Source organism: Cryptomeria japonica, chromosome 11, assembly GCF_030272615.1.
Source record: "Cryptomeria japonica chromosome 11, Sugi_1.0, whole genome shotgun sequence".
In the NCBI taxonomy this organism is placed as follows: Eukaryota; Viridiplantae; Streptophyta; class Pinopsida; order Cupressales; family Cupressaceae; genus Cryptomeria; species Cryptomeria japonica.
The window spans coordinates 359,938,943-359,961,872 of record NC_081415.1 but is presented as its reverse complement, the minus strand read 5'-3'; the positions used below and the strand labels follow the sequence as shown (position 1 = coordinate 359,961,872).

The following is a 22,930-nucleotide window of genomic DNA, read 5'->3' as shown; positions in this document are numbered from 1 at the left end:
AGATTACCATCCAGAATCAAATCCTTTGAAGAACTTGTGAATAGGTTTATTTCACAATACTCCTACAATATAAGAAATGAAATAACAATGTTGGATCTTTGCAATGTTAAACAAAAGAATGGTGAATCATTTATGATTTTCTTACAACGATGGAAATGCATGTTTAATAGGTATCCCCGAGATGTACCTAATCAAGAAAAAATGGACATATTCATTGATAATCTTATCAGTGAAATGAGTTATCGACTAAGGATGCAATGCCCTCCCTCTTTTGCCAAAATGATCGAGAATGGTCTGAAAATAGAGAACGCAATGGTAAAGAAAGGAGAACTAAAACTTTACAATAGTTCATACAACAACAACAATAACAACAGCAATGACAAACCCAAGTTCTGGTCAAAGAATAGGAATGTCAGCAATGAAGGAAATGACGATAATAGTACTATAAAACAACAACAACCAATTTTCAATCTATCAAGTCAAATCCCAAGTAATAACAATCCAGAAAATAATAAAGCCAATTCCTTTTTCTCCAATCATGGAGGAAATTCACAAACATTGGAGAATCTTTGGAATCAGCTTTAAAAATGTTGCTTGCTAACAAATTGATTGTTTTGCCAGAAGTAAGAAGTTATGAACCACCAGTCAAGCCCAATTGGTGGAATGACAATCATTTTTGCAATTACCATCAGAATAAAGGACACCTAACAAATGATTGTCAGAGATTGAAACACCTTATCCAAGATCTAATCGATAATGGAACCATTACAATGGATAGCCATAAGACAAATGAATCACACTTGGCTTTCAAAACTCCACTTCCGAATTATGACAAAGGTGAATCATCCCAATTAAAAGATTACAAAGGAAAAACCAAGGTGAATTACACTTATACATACGATGATGTGGTAAATGTGATCATTGTTAATGAAAATTCATCTTCAGAACCAATAAATGTTATCACAAGAAGCAAAGCAAAGGTTACCTTTCCAGGTATAGCAAAAGACCCAACATCCACATCACAACAATACAATTTAGTAGAGCAATTACAACGAATACCCGCTCAAATATCAATTTTGGAACTTCTCAAGGTTTCACCTATGCATAAGGAAATTTTGGAGAAAGCTTTAGTGGAAACAACAGTTTCAAAATATTTGGATGTAGATCAGTTCCAAAACATGGTAGGACACCTCATAGCTTCTCATTGCATATAATTTTCTTAAAATGATGACGCATCCTTACAACATCCTCACAATGCTCCTTTACATGTTGAAGTCTCCATAAATAAAACTCGTGTCAAACGTGTGCTCATAGATGCAGGAGCTGGCTTAAACATTTGTGCATTAAGTTTGATAAAAGCTTTGGGATATTCAGAGAATGCAGTAGACCCGAAAAAGAAAATAACCATCAAGGCTTATGATGAAGTAGAACGTTCTTCTAAAGGAACTGTTGTGCTACCAATAAGGATAGGACCTGTGGAGAAGGATACATCATGTCAAGTTTTAGATTTGAACCTCTCTTAAAACATTCTTCTAGGAAGGCCATGGATTCACAAGATGCAAGCAGTTCCTTCTAGCTATCATAAATGTGTAAAATTTCCTCATGAAGGAAAACAAATCACTATAATTGCAGATTCTAGTCCATATTGCAATAATTTGAAGCCAACACAAGATACAAGAGTTCCACATAACAGAGAATCAATATATCCTACCAAAAAAATTCAAGCAAAGTTATGGGAAAATTTTGAAGAAAATCTCAAGTTAAATGATGAAGGAATGGGAAAATATTCTTTGCATAATTTTCCACTTTCCCCTAAGTCATATAGAAAGCCTACAGAAATTCAATCAAAGCCATCAGAAAGATCAAAACATATGTTTAAAGGAACATTTGTTAGTGTTGGAACTCTTACAAAGGAAAGTGAAGACAAAGACATTCTTGGTTGGTTATAAAAGGATGAAGATAAAACTATAGCAACAGCATCAGAATTCAATATTCCCATAAAACAATATGGCAAAGGATATGAAATCATGCAAAAAATGGGATATGAAGGAAAAGGACCAATTGGTAATCAACATCAAGGTATTTCAGAACCTATTTGTCCGTACTCACAATCCACAAAAGATAAATCCGGGCTTGGATATCTAAAGACTAATCAAAAGCAACATAATCATCAACAGCAAAAATGGAGAAAGAAATCAGTTTCTAAAGAAGAAAATTGGCAATAAAAGCTACATCAAGCGGCCGAAACAGTAACCAATAAACAAAAGAAGCAAGAACATGAAAAGGAAGAGAAGGAGATTATCATCCAAGGTGACAAAAAATCTTGTCAACAAGTTCTGAAAACACAAACAAAGGCAAAATCTGAACAAGATATTCCAGAAGCATTAAAAATAGAGCTGACAGAAATCAGAGAACTTTTTGCACCATACGAAATTCCAGTGTGGTATAGTGGAGTAATCTTAGATCAGGATTCAGAGACAGATTCCAATGAATATGAATGGAGTCCAGATGTCTTATCTACTACATCAAGTAAAGAATAAAAAGAAGATCAAGCAACTATCACAAAAGAAGACTTGTCTATTGCAAAACAAAAGATGAAGTTAGAAAGAAGGCAAGAAAAACTCAAAATTCAGAGAAAAGAGGCATATGCAAAAAGGAAAGGGAATGACAAAGATAGAGAAGCAATGCCACAAGAAGTGCAAACAAAGATCAGATGTGCAAGAACCATAGAAGAATTAAGAGATAGTCAAGTTGGATTGACTATTAGTCCAGAAGAAGTTGAATTTGAAAGAAGACAAAATCTAGCAAAAGAATCCTCTTTATCACATACACAAGTATGTCAACTCAAAAATGCAAATGAGGTCAATCAAGAAGGACTTTGCAGTATCAAAGATATGTGTGTGGATATAATCCATTCATTTAAGGGACAAACATCAATTGAAAAACCACTTGAGTGTGAACTACAAAATGCTAATATTAATTTTGTTAAGACTAATTCGAAAACGCTTGAGAAAGACAATTTTCAAAAACATTTAATCTATGATAATACCTATTCTACGCCAAGTTATGATCATTATGTCATGAACGTTGAAACACCTAATGATGATAGTGATTATGATTTACCCCTTTTGCATCCTGAACTAATTGATTGGGATAATTTAGACAACCCCAAACTAAATGTCTTTTCCAATGATCATGATTTAGCCATGCACCTTAACATTGTTGAACCCATCCATCCTAAGATATCTTCCATTACAAAATCAAGTGATATTTCTCGTAGTCAGGAGAATGCCAAACTTTTCAGTCACAAAAACAAAATAAAACAAGGAAAGAGACCTATTGTTGAAAACCATTTCATGGTAACATTAGATCAATCAAAAGAGAAAAAAAAAGACGTATCTGATGGTGAAAACCTCCTTGAGGTGCCAGAGGATGGAAAGTTTGACATTTTTCCTGCATATTTTCAAGAGAGATCTGCTATCCTGATAGAACCAACAAAAGCAGTAAACATTGATACATCAAAAGATCCTAAAATACTTCATTTTGCTGCCTCATTATCAGAAAGAGAGAGGAAAGAATACATGGAATTATTTAAGCAAAGACAAATAAATTTTGCTTGGTCTTATGCAGATATGCCAGGACTTAACCCAGATCTTATCATGCATCATCTTAATGTGAATTTAAAAGAAAAACCTGTTAAGCAGAAACTAAGAAAGATGCATCCGCATATTGCTCTCCTCGTCAATACCGAGCTGAAGAAACTATTAGAAGTGGGCTTCATAAGACCAGTTGCTTATCCAGAATGGGTCTCAAGTATTGTACCAGTATCAAAGCCAGACAAGAGCATAAGAGTCTGCACATATTTCAAAGATCTGAATAAGGCATGTCCAAAAGATGATTTCCCGCTACCAAATATTGATATCATAGTAAACTTATTAGTAGGACACGAGATGTTTTCATTAATGGATGGCTTCTCAGGATATAATCAAATAAGAATAGCACCTGAAGATCAAGAGAAAACAGCTTTCACCTGTGCATGGGGAACATATTGTTGGAATGTTAGGCCATTTGGGCTTAAGAATGCAGGAGCGACTTATCAAAGGGCTATGACGACAATTTTCCATGATATGATGCATACATTCATGGAAGATTATGTCGATGACATACTTGCAAAATCTCACACAAGAAAAGAACATTTTAACATTTTAAGCAATATTTTTGACAGGCTGGAAAGATATTAATTGAGATTAAATCCAAAGAAATGTGCATTTGGGGTAACCTCTGGAAAGCTCCTTGGGTACATTATATCAGCTCGTGGCATTGAAGTAGATCCTGGAAAAATTAAAGCTATCATAGAGATGGAGTCACCTAAGAACATAAGTCAACTGCGATCCTTACAAGGAAGGTTGCAATCAATCAGGAGATTTGTTTCTCAGTTGGCCGATAGGTGTCTTCCATTTACCCATCTTCTACATAAAAATATTCCATTCAAATGGGATCTAAAATGTGAAGAATCTTTCTTGCAAATAAAAGAATATCTTATGAGTCCTCCAGTACTGATATCACCAACCAAAGGCATTAGGCGCTCTCCTAGCTCAACATGATGATGAAGGAAAAGAAAGAGCAGTTTATTATATCAGTAGAACGCTTGTTGGCTACGAATTAAATTATTCCTCAATTGAAAAGATATGTCTAGCAGTTGTATTTGCCACTCAGAAGCTACGACATTATATGTTGATTCATTCTGTGAAACTAATAGCAAAGATAGATCCTCTCAAATATTTGTTGAGCAAGTCAACATTGACAGGGAGACTAGCCAAATAGGTTATGATACTAAGTGAATTTGACATAGAATATGTTGACCGGAAAGCTATCAAGGGAGAAGTCATCGCTAATCAATTGGCTAATGCACCTTTACAAAATAATATGCCTTTTCATATCGAATTTCTTGATGCAGATATCTTGACAGTAAGTACAAACTTTTGGGAATTGTACTTTGATGGCTCTTATACTCAATATGGATCAAGTGCAGGAATGTAGATTGAATGATTGAACTAGGAATGCATGTAAAGTAGGAAAGATTCACTTATAAATAGAGATAGGGATACGGGATGAAGCTGCGAACCTGGAATTAGCAGTAAAATGTCGAGACGGTGCTGTTCTGCAAATTTGAGCGAAAGTTGACGGGATGATGGCGCCCGGTGTGCACACAGTCCTCCGAAAAATCCGCGAAACGAAGGGGGACCTGTTCGTCTCTGCACAAGGATTCCAGATCTTCAATTACAGCCGCGTACCTGCAACCTACACACAGAAAAGAGAGAACGATTAGGGGGTTAGGGATGAGGGGTTTGCCTTTAGGTCAAACCCCAGTTTTGGAATTAACCAAGAAATGAGAATGTTGTAAATGTAAATGTTTGTAATGTAAACAAGTACTGATACCTTGTTGTAAGAATGTTTGTATTCTTACATGTGAAGGTGTAATGTATGTTGTATGTTATGTGTTGTAAGTGATCTCCTCTTCAATGGTTGAATCCCTGTCTTGAATGCAACACCTAGCCTTGAATGGAGACTTAGAATGCTCAATTGCTTGAAGGAATGCTTGAATGCTTGAATGTTTGAATGTTTGAATATCGCTTCTGCCTTTTGCACACATATGTCCTCCTCCTCTTCAGAAGAGGAAATGTAGTTTATATACTTGTCAATTAGGGTTGATAGACTGATTTTTCCGACCTTAGGTCGACCAAGAAACATTATTTCCCGAATTGCAAACTTAAAGACCCGATGCCCAAAAGAGACCGGGCCCAAAATAGGGCCAGGGACCAGGGCGCTGGGCGCCCTAGTTCTGAAGGACTAGGGTGCTAGGCGCCATGTTCCCACCTCCCGGGACAGCAAGGTGCAAGGAGGGATCAGGCCAGGGTGTAGAAAAATGCAGTTTTTGGTGTTGTAAACAGGTTTCGGGGTCTCCATTCAGGTTCAACATTGCGCCGCCATCGTGAAGACCCAAATGCAGTCGAAATTGCAAGTGTCACAATTTTAGGACGCTACATTTAGCCCCCACTTTAGCGGGAGTATAAGCGTACGCTCATACTTCTGGTAAAGTACAAGGAAACAACATTGAAAAACTTTCACCACGTCAAGGAGGCAAGATACACCAAGCCCCCAGTGGACTAAGGACCTTACGACTTCGATTGACAAAGTAAAAGGGAAGATCACGAGGGAGAACCATGACTGTCAGTAGTAAGGTTCCCTCACTATGAGTCATGCAAGAAAGATATCAAAAAATTTCAAGGCAAAGTTAAATTTGTCAAGAAATTTTCAAGTATCTTGAAAAGATATGGATGGGATGTATGCCCCCCTACGTTAAAGCGATCGCACATGCCTCACCGGGGGTGATTGCTTTAAGGTAGTGATACATAAAAGAAAATGAAAAAGGGAAAGGAGGACGTTATCACAAGGATTTAGCCCCCAAGTGTGAGATAAGCCCAAGGATAATAGACACAGAACACAAAGCACAAGGTGACTTCGCTTTCCTCGGGGTCAGTATGTTGTATGATAATTCATGTATATCATATGTATGTATGCATAATTGTTCTTCATTCCCCAATCAAGGAAGGTCACCTAGAAGAAGGGAACACATGTGTCTTTTGAGTCAACATGAGAGAGACCAAAAGAGATCTCAATGCTTTGCATCGTCCTCAAGTAGACAACACTAAGGACAACAAATAGAAGAATGAGAATAACACATAGAAGAAGTAACAAAAGAGATCAAGGGAGGAGGAGAGAGTCTGCTATGCTAATGAACTAGTCTAGCACGTCATCTACCCCCCGATCTTGCTGATCAATATTTTGGGAAGGTAGGAAACACGCTAGAGGAGGAACATCCAACACAGCAGATGGAGCTATCACAAGATCCAAACAAGGGCTATGTTCATGTTCCGAGCCACGTTGTTCTTGTCTAGGAGCTAGGATAAGTGCTTTAGAAAATTCGTTAGATAAATGGTTATCAACATCAACATATTCATATTCACTATCAGAATGAAGAGGAGTAACATTTTCATCATGAATAACATTTTCACCTATATCATCATCAAGATTTATAAAAATAGGATCTTTAATTCGCACAGGATCAAGACCATCATGCATCTTATGTTTAGGAGATTTCGGCTCAATCGTCGGCTAAGGAGAAAATGGAATAATACTGGCTAAAGGTGTTTTTGGGGATTGCAAAGTTTGAGAAGCAGCTGCCTAAGCTCTAAGACAATGCTTTCGTCAGCGTTCACGTGCAGAACGATTTCGTCTAGTCTTAGTAGGAAGTTGAGAAGATCGAGGAGGAGGAATGTTCTCATCCTTATCACTTGGGTGTTTAGGTTGTGGTCTCTTGGGTTGAATAATAGGAGAAGAGGAAGGTCTCTTCTCTCCATAAGAGGAAGGAGGAGGAACTGCTCCATATAAGGGAGGAATATTTGGTTTAGGAAGGAGACCAAGTCCATCATGACGAGGAGGTATAGGTCTACTTTTAGGAAGTTTATTAGATATAGGCATAGTCACATTCATAGGGATGGGTTGGGAATCTTCTTGAGGAAAGACATTAGTTTTATCTTTCAAAGGAAGAACTTCCTTCTCAAGAATGATAGGAATGTCAAGTTTGGGTGTTCTAGGTTCACTTAGAGATAGGATCATATCTTTTTTCCACTTTTGATAAGATTTGAAAAGATGATCACTTCGCGGAGGAAGAGATTGGAATTGTTTAGGCCAAAAGTAATCAATAGGAACGCTAGAAGTTCTTTCAGCTAGTTTAAAGAGACTATGATTGACAGTAACAACTTCACCATTATGGGGAAATTTCAAACACTTGTGAATAGGAGAAGCAATAGCTTTCATGGAAGACAGCCAAGGATAGCCTAGCTTCACATGAAATTGTTCAGATGATGGAATAATAGCAAAGTCCACATCAAGGGATTTGTTATGGACCTCAATAGGTAATGTAATAGAACCAATTGAAGGAGAAGAAAATGCATCAAATAATTTCACAACCACATTTGTTTCATCATAGATTACTTGATTCAATTGCAAAGTAAAAAGAAATTCTTCAGTAATGATATTAACCATGCAAGAAGGATCAATAAGCACTCCACGGCAAGGTGTATTCTTGACTTTTGCAACTATATATAAAGGACCATCAAGTGCCCTGATAGTTTCACTGGAATCAAATGTGATGGAAGGTTCTTTAGGGATTTTCTGCTGCTCCACAAAGTTAATCACCTTCGGAGTCATAGACACAAGATCATCAGGTGAGACAGAGGAATCATTAGTATCAATCGCATTAGAGGTATGAGAGGGCAATGGATCAGTAAAAATATTAAGATTTTGGTTAGGAGGAGCTACAGATGTGTTGCCTTTATCATTCACACGAGAAACAGAGATAGTATTATTATCAATCAAATCTTGAATTTTACCCTTTAAAGCAAAACATTTTTCAGTATCATGCCCAGGTTGACGATGAAATTGACAAAAAGATTTGTTATCAAAATAGGGTGAATTAATCTTTGCAAGATCTATTTGCTTTATAGGAGGAAGAGTAAGCACATTTTGTTCCAATAACTTATTCATAATACTATGCAATGATTCATTCAAAGGAGTAAACTTTCTTTCTTTCTTGAAAAACTTAGAAATAGGAGGCACACCTGATGTTGCATTCACATTGTTGTTGATGATGTTTTCATTGAATTTAATGGGCTCTCTGTTCGGTTTAAACTTCCCAAATGGTTGTTGACTACTATCACCCTTATCACTCGGAGCCATAGGATTTGCTTGTTCCATTTGACTCACAGTCAGTTGATAATTGTGAAGAGTTGCGCACAACTGTTGGAAAGAAGTAAACTCAGAAAACAGAAGTTTTTCTCTAATATCTTTTTGTAAATTAGAAATAAAGATTCTTTGAATATCATTGTCAGGTACTGGAAAGGAAATTTGAGTATACAAATGCTTATATCTACCAATGAAATCAGTCACTTTTTCTTTAACACCTTGTTTACAATGCATTAAATCAATCAAAGTAACTTTAGGACTTATATTGTTTTGAAATTGTTGAATAAAATCATTTGCAAGTTGTTCAAAAGAAGTAATAGAATAAGAAGGCAACGAGCAGTACCATTGTAGGGCTTTATCTCTTAATGTTCTAGTAAACAGTTTTGCAAGCAACCTTTGGTCATAAGAAAAATCAGTACATATTGTTTGAAAGGTCTTAACATGTGTTAGAGGATCACCCTTACCATTATAAAGCTCCAAATGCGGAATTTCAACATGTTTAGGGGGAATAGCTCGAACAATGTCAAGAGAAAGTGGGCTCGCAACATCAAATGTGGGCACACTAAACTTAGATTGATTCATAGAGGCAATTTGTTGCTGCAAAGAAGAGACAGTTTGTGCAAGATTGTTCATGGTTGCTTCAGTCGAAGAGTTCATATTAGACATGTTAGATTGTGATGGAGGTATTATGTTATTGAAAGAAGGTAGAGAGTAAGGTGGTGGGACACTATGATAGTTAGTCATAGATTGGAAAGGAGGAACACTACAAGGAGGAATGGAAGGGCTAAATGAATTGCCCCCATGCGTCATGTTCATTTGTGGAGATATAATAGGGACACTCATTGAAGGAATGAATGAAGAAGTCGGATTGAATGAAGGAAGAGGGTTGATTGAAGAAGAGGGATTGCCCACATGACTGGTGATCATAGGTGGAATGTCTTGTATTGAAGTAGTCATTATGTTTGATGTAAAAGTAGGTATACTAGCAATAGAAGTTGTCAAAGGAATAGAATGATTAACTTGAGTAGGAGGTTGTGTATAACCTAAGGTTTCGGCACAACTTTTCATCGGCATCACATTCGAATCCACAATGTGTGCAATACCACACAAAATATCAATTCCATTCTTATCACTTTGAACCATATGTTTTAGACCCTCAATTAATGAAAGAGCTTGACTATCGGGGTATTCTTGAGACATCCATTGTCGAAAATCATCAAATTGGTTATCCAATTTTGAAAGTTGTTCTACAGAAACCTCATGGAGAGCTTCTTCATCATTAAGAGGATTAGAGGAATTACCCATGTCCTCGTTAAAAAGGCCATTCAAATTAGGTTCCATCTCCTCAATAATTAAACCTTGGAAAGACTTAATTCTAAGGCTTCGTCTAACGGGAATAGTGTAAGTAGGGCTTATTGTTGTAAAACTCATGCACTAAAGAAAGAGAGAAGATTTTGAATTTTAGAGGTAGCAAATTTCAATAAAATCAGCCGATCTCCTAGATTTAAGCTGTTAAATGCAATCAAGACAATCTCCCGAAATTTCGGAAAAAATGTCAGGGACCGTGGCGAATGGAGTGCACACGGTCCTCGCAACTTTTTTTGAAATTTTCAGGGATGAAAGTTATGATGATTTTAAAGCTAATCTGAAAAAATTGAGTGATTTTACGATCTGTAGATAGGCCAAATTAAAGTTGCAATCTCAAAATTGAACCCTACCAAGATTGTTGAAAAATGTAAATTTTGAATTTTGAAAAAGAGAGGGAAACTGAAATTTTGAATTTTATGATTTTAGAGGGAATGCTGAAAGCAATGTAGGCTTTGAAATTTAAAATTTGACTCAATTTCATGCAAAATTCGAATTTGAAAGTGGAAATCAAGGTTGTTGCAATTAAACACTTAATTTCAAAAGTCACAAATTGTAAAAATTTGAATAAAGCACTGAAATTTCGAATGAATGCTAACACACTTTTCAGATTTAGGACTGTAAGAAACACAATTTTGATATGAATTTTAATTTCAACAATTTTTGAATGATTAGAAGCCTCAATCCAAGCAATCACTAGACCAACTTTGACTTTAATTTTGAAAGTGTTAGAATTGATAAAATCAGCCAAAATTCTGGATTTTAGCAGAAAAATACAGTAAGATCTAGCTCCCGAAATTTCGGAAAAAATGTCGGGGACGATGGCGCTCAGGGTGCACACGGTCCTCGCAACTTTTTTCCAAATTTTCAAGGATGAGAGATATTGTGATTTTGTTGTGGAATCCAAAGTTACAGCCGATTTGGAGGTGTTTTGATCAGTGAAATTATCCGTCAAAGGTTGAATCAAGGGGGTTTTAAAAATTAGGGTTTTGACATTTAACCACTTAATTTTCAGAATTAAAGCACAAATATGAATTGAAAATTTGCAATAGAAGGGTAGATCTGAAACAAGCATTAATAATTAAACATTTCACAAGTTTAATTACTTAAAAGAAAATTTTAGGGTTTTTATGCAATTAGCCTCTAAAATTTGCAAAAGATCAAACATGGAAATGTAATTTGGGAAGCAAATTTTTTTTAGATCTAACCATGAATAATCAGAATGAGGATGTTCACGTCGGATTCACCAAAATGTAAAGCGGAAAAATCGAACCCTAGTTGTTCTCCCCTCCCCAACTCCAAGGAGAGAGAAGGGAGAGTCACTAGGGTTGATGGTTTTCACTTAGGGGAGACTTTACATTCAAAAGAGGGGTTGAAACCCACAAGATCCAATCCCACGCAATGCAAGATTGGATTCTAAATGAGTTTCAAGGGTTGTGACATCAAGGATACCCTCTTTTGTAAAGAATGTAGATAGAATGATTGAACTAGGAATGCATGTAAAGTAGGAAAGATTCACTTATAAACAGAGATAGGGATACGGGCTGAAGCTGTGGACCTAGAATTAGCAGTAAAATGTCGAGACGGTGCTGTTCTGCAAATTTGAGCGAAAGTTGACGGGACGATGGCGCCCGGCGTGCACACGGTCCTCCGAAAAATCCGCAAAACGAAGGGGGATCTGTTCGTCTCTGCACAAGGATTCTAGATCTTCAATTACAGTCGCGTACCTGCAACCTACACACAGAAAAGAGAGGACGATTGGGGGGTTAGGGATGAGGGGTTTGCCTTTAGGTCAAACCCCGGTTTTGGAATTAACCAAGAAATGAGAATGCTATAAATGTAAATGTTTGTAATGTAAACAAGTACTGATACCTTGTTGTAAGAATGTTTGTATTCTTACATGCGAAGGTGTAATGTATGTTGTATGTTATGTGTTGTAAGTGATCTCCTCTTCAATGGTTGAATCCTTGTCTTAAATGCAACACCTAGCCTTGAATGGAGACTTAGAATGCTCAATTGCCTGAAGGAATGCTTGAATGCTTGAATGTTTGAATGTTTGAATATCGCTTCCGCCTTTTGCACACATATGTCCTCCTCCTCTTCGGAAGAGGAAATGTAGCTTATATACTTGTCAATTAGGGTTGATAGACTGATTTTTCCGACCTTAGGCCGACCAGGAAACATTATTTCCCGAATTGCAAACTTAAAGATCCGATGCCCAAAAGAGACCGGGCCCAAAAATAGGGCCAGGGACCAGGGCGCTGGGCGCCATGGTCCCACCTCCCGGGACAGCAGGGTGCAAGGAGGGATCAGGCCAAGGTGCAGAAAAATGCAGTTTTTGGTGTTGTAAACAGGTTTCGAGGTCTCCATTCAGGTTCAACGTTGCGCCGCCATCGTGAAGACCCAAATGCAGTTGAAATTGCAAGTGTCACAATTTTAGGACGCTACAGTTACAGATGAGTTGTTGCATATTAAAGGGTTTTGAGATAAGTATATCTAGTTGATTCAACTAAATTTTTAGTGGCTTGCATGGAGATTTGATCGAGTTATGAGATCCGATATTGCAATTGGATTTTTCAGTTGTTCGGTGTTGATCAGTGTTCTGGATTTTTCTCTGCATTGCTCCGCGTTGCAATATCATGCTTTGTGGATCTGGCAAAACATTTGACAGGTTCTTGTGTGTCCTCGATTCAGATGGCTCATAATTTGGAGGTATGCAAGTGATTTTTCTTAGTTGACAATCAGTCCAGTCAATGTTCTTGAAGTTCAGTATATGATGATGAAGATTCTAGTAAGTGGTGTTGGTGCGGATGTTGTTGTGGTAATTCATGATGTTTTTGGATGTTTCTAGATCGTGTCCTATTTGTTTTGATGGCCCGCATTGATCGTTGTTCACGTGGATGATGATTTTTCTCAGTACAATGGTTTTCTTCATGTTCTTGGATGACTTGTTGATTGTAGCATGTTGAGGATGTTCGAGGCATAATTCTTGGAGGTATTTCATGTTTGAGGTGTTGATTTAGGTCCATACTATGTCTTAGCTGACATTGTTTTGGTCCGCATAAGTTAATTTGTATTTGATCAACAGTTTTATCATTTGTATTGTGTGCATTGAGCCAACCTTGAAATATAGGTTGATGATCTGTATAAATATATTTAATAATCATGTGAGAGAGATATTTGTGAGTGTATCTGAATGTATTTAATTGGATAAGTGAGCGAATAGTGTTTTGATCTTTTGAAAGAAGTATGGCAGAGCAGATCAGATTGTGTTCTTAACTGGAACTGTAACCATGCATTAGGAGATGTTATTTTCTCAGTTTGTGATCTTCAAGATGTAATCCAAATATGTTTGTAAGACAGTGAGTCTTCTTAGGGTTGTAGCCCTTTGTTGTTTTTGAGCAGTGAGCTCTAGGCAGTGTGCCTGAATGCATGTGCATTCCCTGATGTAATATTTCATATACTTCTAATAGGGTATCATTATATTGTAGGTAGGTTCCCACAATGGATTTTTCCTTGACTATGTTTTCCATGGCAAAAATCTTGGTGTTATGTGTGTTATTGATGTTGTGCTGATTTATGTTTTCACTATTAATTATCAGATCTTAAATTGTGTTTGAGTTAAAGTAGTTTTTGAGAAAACTGATTCACCCCGCCCTCCCCCCAGCCTCTTAGATGCCAACAATTGGTATCAAAGCAAGTTCCTCTAAAGAAGCTTGATCGCTTGAGGTGATTTGGGATGGCAACTTATAAGAAGGATAGTCTGAGATTTTATGGATCAAACTACATGCTTTGGAAAAGTCGGATGGAGTTTCACTTGAGATGCATTGGTGAAGATTATTGGAAAATTACTAAAAATGTGTATAACATTCCTCAAAATGGTCCTACAACTCCGGATGAGATAAAGGAAGTTGAACATAATATTAGAGCTAAGGAAGCATTGTTGAGTGCCTTGATTGATTCTGAAATGACAAATGTGATAGATTTGTAGACTGCTCATGAGATCTTGAAGAAGTTGGAAAATTTGTATGAAGGTGGCAGTCATGTGAAGATTGCCAAGTTGCAGAGCTTGAAGGGAAAGTATGAGTTGTTGAAGATGGGTGAAGATGAGAACATCACTTATTTTATGTTGAAAGTGAATGAGCTTGTGTGCAATATCAGATGTATCGATGGAGTATTGAAAGAATCGGAGATTGTTGCTAAAGTGTTTAGATCATTTCTTCCTGTTACAAGCACAAAGTTGTTGCTATTAAGGATATCTAGACCATGACTAATGTGACTAGAGACATGTTGATTTGCAAGCTTGTTACCTTTGAATTGAGTGAGTTTGGTGAGTCTCTTCCTAAGATAGAATCTGCATTCAAAGCTACTATTTCCAGAAAGCAGAGATATGATCTAGGAGAAATTTCTTAAAGAAGGGTATCTAGATATGATAAGGAGATGAAGGAGATGGAAGAAGAGCTTGAGGAGCTTGAAGCCCTTATTGACAGGAGATTGCTTAAAGGAGTCAGTAATTATGAAGGGAAATTTCCTCTTAAATATTTTTCATGTAACAAAATAGGACATTTTGCTTCAAGGTGTTCGAAAAGAATTCCTGGGAAACAATACAAGCCTAAATATCAGAAGAAATGTTATTATGATGCTGATGAAGGTTTGCCAGATAATGAATCTGAGAAAGAAAATTCAAATGATGATGAATGGGTATGTATTGCTATCAAGGAAGATTATCCAGTGCCTACTAGTTTTGCTAGCTATATTAATGAAGAGAAAGCTTTGGCTGCTAAAATTGAAGAGAAAGATGAATGTCTTATTAATAGTGGTTGTTCTTATCATATGACAGGTGATAAGAGTAAGTTTGTGAGTATGGAAAAATATGATGGTGGTATAGTAAGATTTGGAGATGACAAAGCTAGTATAATCCGTGGTAGAGGTTATATCTCTCTTGATGGTAAGCATAATACTGATGATGTCTTGTATGTAGAAGGTCTAAAGCATAATCTTTTGAGTGTTGGACAGATGGTTGACAAGGGTATGATTTACAATTCAAGAATCACGAGTGTAGAATCTTAAGTGGTTCCAGAATTGAGATTGCATCAGGAACAAAGACTAAAGGTAATATCTTTCACTTGAATGCTAATGGTAAAAGTTGTTTGATTGCTCAGATTGATGAAAGTTGGTTATGGCCTAGGAGGATGTATCATGTGAATTCTGATTGCATGGTTAAGATAAGTTCTACTCAAGCAGTGAGAGATCTTCCTAATTTGGTAAAGCCTACTAATTTGATATGCAAAGAATATCAATTAGGGAAGCAGACAAGAGTTACTTTCAAAAGAAAAAAACATTGCTCTAATGGATTATTGGATCTTGTGCATACTGATTTGTGTAGTCCTTCTAGAGTGAGAAACTTGTAGGGTGACGAGTATTTGATGTTTTTGATTGATGACTATTCAAGGATGATACGGGTTACTTTCTTAAGGGAGAAGTCTGAAGCATTGGAGAAGTTCAAGATTTTCAAAGTTATGGTTGAGACTGAGACAGGATTGAAGATAAAGTGTCTGAGATCTAACAAAGGTGATGAATTCACTTCTGGTGAGTTCAAAAAAAATTTTGAAGAGCATGGAGTGAAGAGATAGTTATTTGCACCTAGAACCCCTTAGTAGAATGGTGTTGTGGAGAGGATTAATAGAACAATTCAAGAAGTTGCTAGAACCATTATGATTAAAGGAAACATTATGCATATCTATTGGAGAGAATCTGCGAGTATTGTTGTATACACTCTTAACCGGGTGCATATCAAAGGTGATATTGGTAAGACTCCTTATGAGTTATGGTTTGTTCATGTTCCTACAAGTAGATATTTCAAAAAAATTGGAAGTAAATGTTATATCAAAAGAGATGAAGATATAGGGAAGTTTGATGCTTGATATGATTGTAAAGCGGAAAATCGCGATCGAACCCTAGTTGCTCTCCCCTCTTCCAACTCCAAGGAGAGAGAAGGGAGATTCACTAGGGTTGATGGTTTTCACTTAGGGGAGAGACTTTACATTCAAAAGAGGGGTTGAAACCCACAAGATCCAATCCCACACAATGCAAGATTGGATGCTAAATGTGTTTCAAGGGTTAAGAAAGCAAGGCTACCCTCTTTTGTAAAGAAATGTAGATAGAAAGATTAAGCTAGGAATGCATAGAAAGTGACAAAGATTCGCTTATAAACTGAGATAGGGATATAGGATGAAGCTGCGGACCTGGAATTAGCAGTAAAATGTCGATACGGCGCTGTCCTACAAATTTGAGCAAAAGTTGTCGGGACGATGGCGCCCGGCGCCACGGTCCTCCGAAAAATCCACGAAACGAAGGGGGATCTGTTCGTCTCTACACAAGGATTCTAGATCTTCAATTTCAGCCGCGTACCTGCAACCTACACACAGCAAAGCGAAGACGATTGGGGGGTTAGGGATTAGGGGTTTGCCTTTAGGTCAAACCCCGGTTTTGGAATTAACCAAGAAATGAGCAAGTGCTATAAATGTAAATGTCTGTAATGTAAAACAAGTACTAATACCTTGTTGTAAGGATGTTTGTATCCTTATGTGCAAAGGTATAGATGTTGTTGTTTGTTGTAGTAGCATGTAGTATTATGTGATCTCCTCTTCAATGGTTGAATCCTTGTCTTGAATGCAACACTTAGCCTTGAATGGAGACTTAGAAGGAATGCTTGAATGCTTGAATGCTTGAATGCTTGAGTATAGTTTCCACGCTTTGTACACATATCTCCTTCTTACCCAAATGGGAGAGGCAAATGTAGTTTATATACTTGCCAATTAGGGCTGATAGACTGATTTTCCCAACCTTAGGCCGACCAGGAAAGATAATTTTCTAATTTGCAAACATAAAGACCCGAAGTCCAAAAGAGACCGGGCCCAAAATAGGACCCAGGGACCAGGGCGCTGGGCGCCATGGTCCTGGGGACCAGGGCGCTGGGCGCCCTGGTCCTGAACGACCAGGGCGCTGGGCGCTCTGGTCCCACCTCCCGGGACAGCAGGGTGCAAAGGAGGTTCAGGCCAGGGTGCAAGAAAATGCAGTTTTCAGTGTCATAAGCAAGTTTTGGGGTCTCCATTCAGGTTGCGTGTTGCGTCGCCATCGTGAAGACCGAAATGCAGTCGAAATTGCAAGTGTCGCAATTTTAGGACGCTACAATGATGAAGGAATTTTTCTTGGTTATTCTACTAAGAGCAAGGCCTACCGGTGTTATAATAAGAGATTGAGAAAGATAGATCAAAGTACTAATGTGAAGGTTGATGAGAGAAATGAGAGATAGATCAGATCATGTGATATGATTCAGATGAACTGGATGTCAATTCAGATAAACGAAAGCAAATGCAGATCCAGAATCTAATTTAGATTGTTCTAGAAAATCTATAAAATCAAGGGGAGACTAGTGTCAATGTAGAAGAAAGAAGTCAAGAGACTAAAAATCAAGAAATCCCTAAGACTCCCAAGTATGTGAGGTTGAATCAAATCAAATCATTGGAGATAAGAATAAAGGTGTGATGACTAGAAGAATTGTTGAAGAGTATTGCTTAATTTCTAAAATTGAACCTAAGGATGTTAATGAAGCATGCAAAGATGAAAATTGGGTTAAAGCAATGGACGAAGAATTGAACCAGATTGAAAATAAAAATACATGGATTCTTGTTCCCGGACCCAAGGATAAAAATATAATTGGAACTAAATGGGTCTTCTGAAACAAATTGGATGAACAGGGTGAAGTTGTTAAGAACAAAGCTAGACTTGTTTGTAAGGGATATTCTCAAATGGAAGGAAATGATTTTGAGGAGACTTTTGCTCTGGTGGAAAGAATTGAAACTGTTAAATTATTTCTTGCTTATGTTGCTTACAATAATTTCAAATTTTATCAGATGGATGTCAAGTTAGCCTTTCTTAATGGTGAGTTGGAAGAGTAAGTTTATATTGAGCAACCGGATGGATTCTAGTTGACAGATTAGGAAGATATGGTCTGCAGATTGAAGAAAGCACTGTATGAACTCGAGCAATCCCCAAGAGCTTGGTATTTCAGATTGGATAAGTATTTGTTATATCTTGGATTCAATAAAGGTAGTATTGATAGTAATATGTACTTTAAGATTGATCGTGATAACATTTTAATTGTTGAGGTATTTGTTGATGACGTTATTATTGGTGGAGATGATAGTTTGTGCAAGAAGTTTGTTGATGATATGCAGAATGATTTTGAAATGTCTATGATTGGAGAGATGAAATTCTTTTTGGGATTGCAAATTACTCACTTCGGTAAAGGCATTTTTATATCTCAATCCAAGTATGTGAAAGAGTTGTTGAAGAATTTTGGATTGGATGACTCAAAGCTAGTTGCTACCCCTATGGTAATCGGATGTAAGTTGACTAAGGATGATGATTCTCCTAAAGGAAATCAGACTAGACACAGATCTATGATTGATGGCTTTCTATATTTAATTCAAAATAGACTGGATATTATGAATGTTGTGTGTCTTGTTGCTAGATTTCAAGATGATCCTAAGGAATCTCATGTAACTATTGTGAAGATAATTGTTAGATACTTGAAAGGGATGGTTGAATTTGGCAAGTGGTACCCTAAAGATGATGACTTTATCTTGATTTCTTATACCGATGTTGATTGGGTAGGTGATATTGATGATCAGAAGATCACTAGTAGTGGTGCATTTTTCTTGGGTAAGAGGTTGGTTTCATGGATGAGTAAGAAGCAGAATGTTATTTCTTTATCTACTACAAAGGTATAATACATAGTTGCTGCTAGCAATTGTACTCAAGTGATGTGGATGAATCAAATATTGAAGGATATTAGAGTTGTTTATGATGAGCCTACTGCTATATACTGTAATAATTCAAGTGTTATCAACATTTCTAACAATCTGGTGTTGCATACAAAGACTAAGCATATATCAATCAAGTTTCATTTCTTGAGAGAAAAGGTGAATGAGAAGGAAGTCAGATTGGAGTATGTATGTACCAAAGAACAAATTGCAAATATCTTCACGAAGCCTTTGCCTAAGGATACTTTTGAGTATCTCAGAGAGAAGCTAGGGGTACGTGATTGCCCCTCCTGATAAGAAATAAGATGCATTGAGTTGCATCACTCTGGTGGACCTCACAGAGATAACTTGTGATCTAGATTAATGAATGATGGTTGCTACTCAGGGGGAGTAGTCAAATGTTCAGTTTTGAGGAGAGAGATTTTGGCTAAAGGGAGAGTGATTTGTGCATTTATGTCAAAGGGGGATAGAGAGCTATGTGAAAAACATATGTTGAGTTGTGTGCATGATGTAAAGGGGAGATCATTAATTTATTTGTTTGCATTGATTGTTTTTCACATTCATATGTTAACATCAATGCCAAGGGGGGAGATTGTTGGATATTGTTGAGAAGTTTGTTGGAATGTGTCAACATTTTCCTCTGTGTGTTCCAGTGTTGCAGAGAGATTAAGTGAGTTGGTTTGGCCAATGTGTTGCAGATGAGTTGTAGCATATTAAAGGGTTTTGAGATAAGTATCTCTAGTTGATTTAGCTAAGTTTCAGTCATTCGCATGGAGATTTGATCAAGTTATGAGATCCAATATTGCGGTTGGTTTTTTCAGTTGTTTTGTTCTTATCAGTGTTCTGGATTTTGCTCCCAATTTCTCCACGTTGCAATATCTTGCTTTGCAAATATGGCAGAGTGTTTGAGATGTTCTTGTGTGTCCTCAATTCAGATGGCTTGCGATTTAGAGGTGCGCAAGTGATTTTTCTGAGTTGACAATTAGTTCAGTCAGTGTTCTTGAAGTTCAGTATAATGATGATGAAGAATATAATAAGTGGTGTTGGTGCGGATGTTGTTGTGGTAATTCATGATGCTTGTGGATGTTTCTAGATCATGTCCTATTTGTTTTGATGGTCCACATTGATCGTTGTTCTCGTGGATGATGATTTTCCTTGGTACAATGATGCTCTTCATTTTCTTGACCGGCATGTTGATTGTAGCGTGTTGTGGATGTTTGAAGCATAATTCTTGGAGGTATTTTATGTTCGAGGTATCTATTTAGGTCCATACTATGTCTTAGCCGACATTGTTTTGGCCCGCATAAGTTAATTTGTATTTGTTCAACAATTATATCATTTGTATTGTGTGTGTTGAGACGACCTTGAAATATAGGTTGATGATATGTCTAAATATATGTAATAATCATGTGAGAGATATATTTGTGAGTGTGTTCGAATGTATTTGATCGGATAAGTGAGTGAATAGTGTTTTTATCTTTCGAAAGAAGTGTGGTAGAGCATATCAGATTGTGTGCTTAACCGGAACTGTAACCAAGCATTAGGAGATGTTATTTTCTTAGTTCATGATCTTTCGGATGTAATCCAAATATGTTTGTAAGATAGTGAGTCTTCCTAGGGTTATAGACCTTTGTTGTTTTTAAGTAGTGAGATCAAGGCAGTGTGCCTGAATGCATGTGCACTCCCCATTGTAATATTCCATACACTTCTAACAAGTCATCATCATATTGTGGGTAGGTTCCCGCGGTGGTTTTTCCCTTGATCGTATTTTCCATGTCAAAATTTTGGTGTTGTGTGTTATTGATGTTGTGTTTTTTATAAAGATAAACAGGTTTTACATGGACCCGAAACCAAAAGTTTTACAAAATCCGGCCATCAGCCAAACAGACATGAACCAACAACAAAATAGGGGAGCACCCCTGAACAGTCACGAAAGCAAAAGAGACGCAGACAAACAAGACAAAACAAAAGAAAAAATCTCAATTAAGAGAGAGCATTGTTGATTTATGCTTTCACTATTAATTATTAGAGCTTAAATTGTGTTTGAGTTAAAGTAAAGTTTTTGAGAAAACAGATTCACACCCCACCCCCCCCCCCCAACTCAGTTTTATGCCTTGTTGCCAACACACCTTCTCTTTGCATTTTGATTCACAAACATTGAACTTCGCATTATTTTGGTTCCCATTTGGGCTCCAGGGCTTCGAACTCTCGGGGCCCAAATTTTTTTCTCGTTTTGGCTTTCCGATCCCAGGGGTCCGGAGTTCCATATTGCCTTATTATTTTGCTTTTACTCATTTTGGATTTTTAATGCATTGTTTTTTGTCCTCCATGCTTTGTACATTGTGGACTTCGGGGTTTCGAACTCGCAAGGTCCAAAGCTTTGAAAAGTGTTGTCTTCTACACCTTGGGGATCTGGAATTCCAGTGAGTTTTGGTTGCAAGATCATTTCATTGCCATTTCAAACTTTCTCTGGGGTTTCAAGATTGCAAGGTGTTGAGTTCTGGATTATCGGCTCCACATCTTGGGAGTTTGGAATCTTGAACACATTCCTTTATTTGTCTCCACATCACTCCATATTGCAGGAGTCCAAAAATCTGAAATGCCTCTTTTATTCTACCTTCACTCCAAATTTCAGAGTTTTGAAATTACAGGGTTTAGTTTTTTTGGATCTTCTCGACCCCGGGGGTTCGCAATTCCGGATTGCCCTTATTACTTTCAATACTTTGGATTTTGGGGTTTCACGGTTTGCATCTTCAAAGCCTTGATTTGTTCAAATTTTGCCTTCTCCTAACCCCCGGAGTCCAAAACTCCAAAGTACTTCATATTTATGTACTTTTCCATTTTGAATTTGGGAAAGCTATGCTATTTTGGCCCTTAGTAATGATAAATCCCCAAGTCCAGACGGATTTCTAGTGGAGTTCTATAAGAAAAATATCAGTTGGGTGGTTGATGACCTACACTCACTCTACACTAAGGCAATTCAAAAGGGCTCCCTGGGGAAAGACATCAATCAAGGACTTATCAAATTAATACCTAAAGAGGGAGACAGAACCTTGCTTAAGAATTGGAGACCAATCACACTTTTGAATGTTTCCTATAAAATCTTGGCTAAGTTGATTGTCTGCAGATTGGAAAAGATTCTTCCTAGAATTGACAGCACTACTCAAACTGGGTTTGTTAAAAGGCGATATATTCTGGAAAACCTAATTACCTATTGGGAGTCACTCCACTGGGCTAAGGAATCAAGAAAAAATGGGGCCATGCTTCTTATAGATTTTGAGAAAGCCTATGCCAGAATTGAATGGGAATATATTATTCAGATGCTCCATTCATTAGGGTTTCCTGCTGAATTTTGCAGAATGGTTAAAACTTTGTTAAGTGATGCCAATGCCTCTGTAGAAGTTCATGGTATAAGATCTCCCAACTTTGCTCTCACTAGATTAATTAGGCAGGGATGTCCCCTTGCCCTTGCCTTATTTGTCCTTGTTGTTGATGCTATGTTCTATATCCTAAAGGATTTCTCTATCACTCCACCTGTTAAAGCAATCTCCCTTCCTAACAGAGATGAAATTGTTAATATTCAATTTGCAGATGACACTGCAATTTTGCTTAACCTAGAAGAGGATAACCTTGATGCACTTTTGAAAAATATTGAACTCTTCTGCCTAGCATCTGGTAGTAGAATTGCTTTGCATAAATCCAGTCTTCTTGGCTAGGAGGACAACCCCCCATGTTGTTTCTCCAAATTCTCCCTCAAGTGGTTGGGCCCAAGACAGATTGTCAGATATCTTGGTATTCCATTTTCTATTCTACCAAATTTGAAGGAGATGTGGAATTGGGCAAGAAACAAAATTGATAAGAAGCTCTCCAAATGGAACAAAAAATTTATTTCCCTTGCTGGAAGATTCCAGGTGTGTCAAAAAATCCTT

General features: G+C 37.2%; 1 protein-coding gene across 1 annotated transcript in view; it reads left to right on the top strand.

Moving 5' to 3' along the window:
* The window catches only part of LOC131040178 (uncharacterized), a 44,277-nt gene extending 21,560 nt beyond the window's left edge, over window positions 1–22,717 (top strand). The window contains exon 2 of the mRNA XM_059214590.1: window positions 22,129–22,717. Within this exon, the coding sequence (XP_059070573.1) occupies window positions 22,129–22,717 (589 nt within the window). The remainder of the gene's footprint in view (window positions 1–22,128) is intronic.
* Window positions 22,718–22,930: the final 213 nt, after the last annotated feature.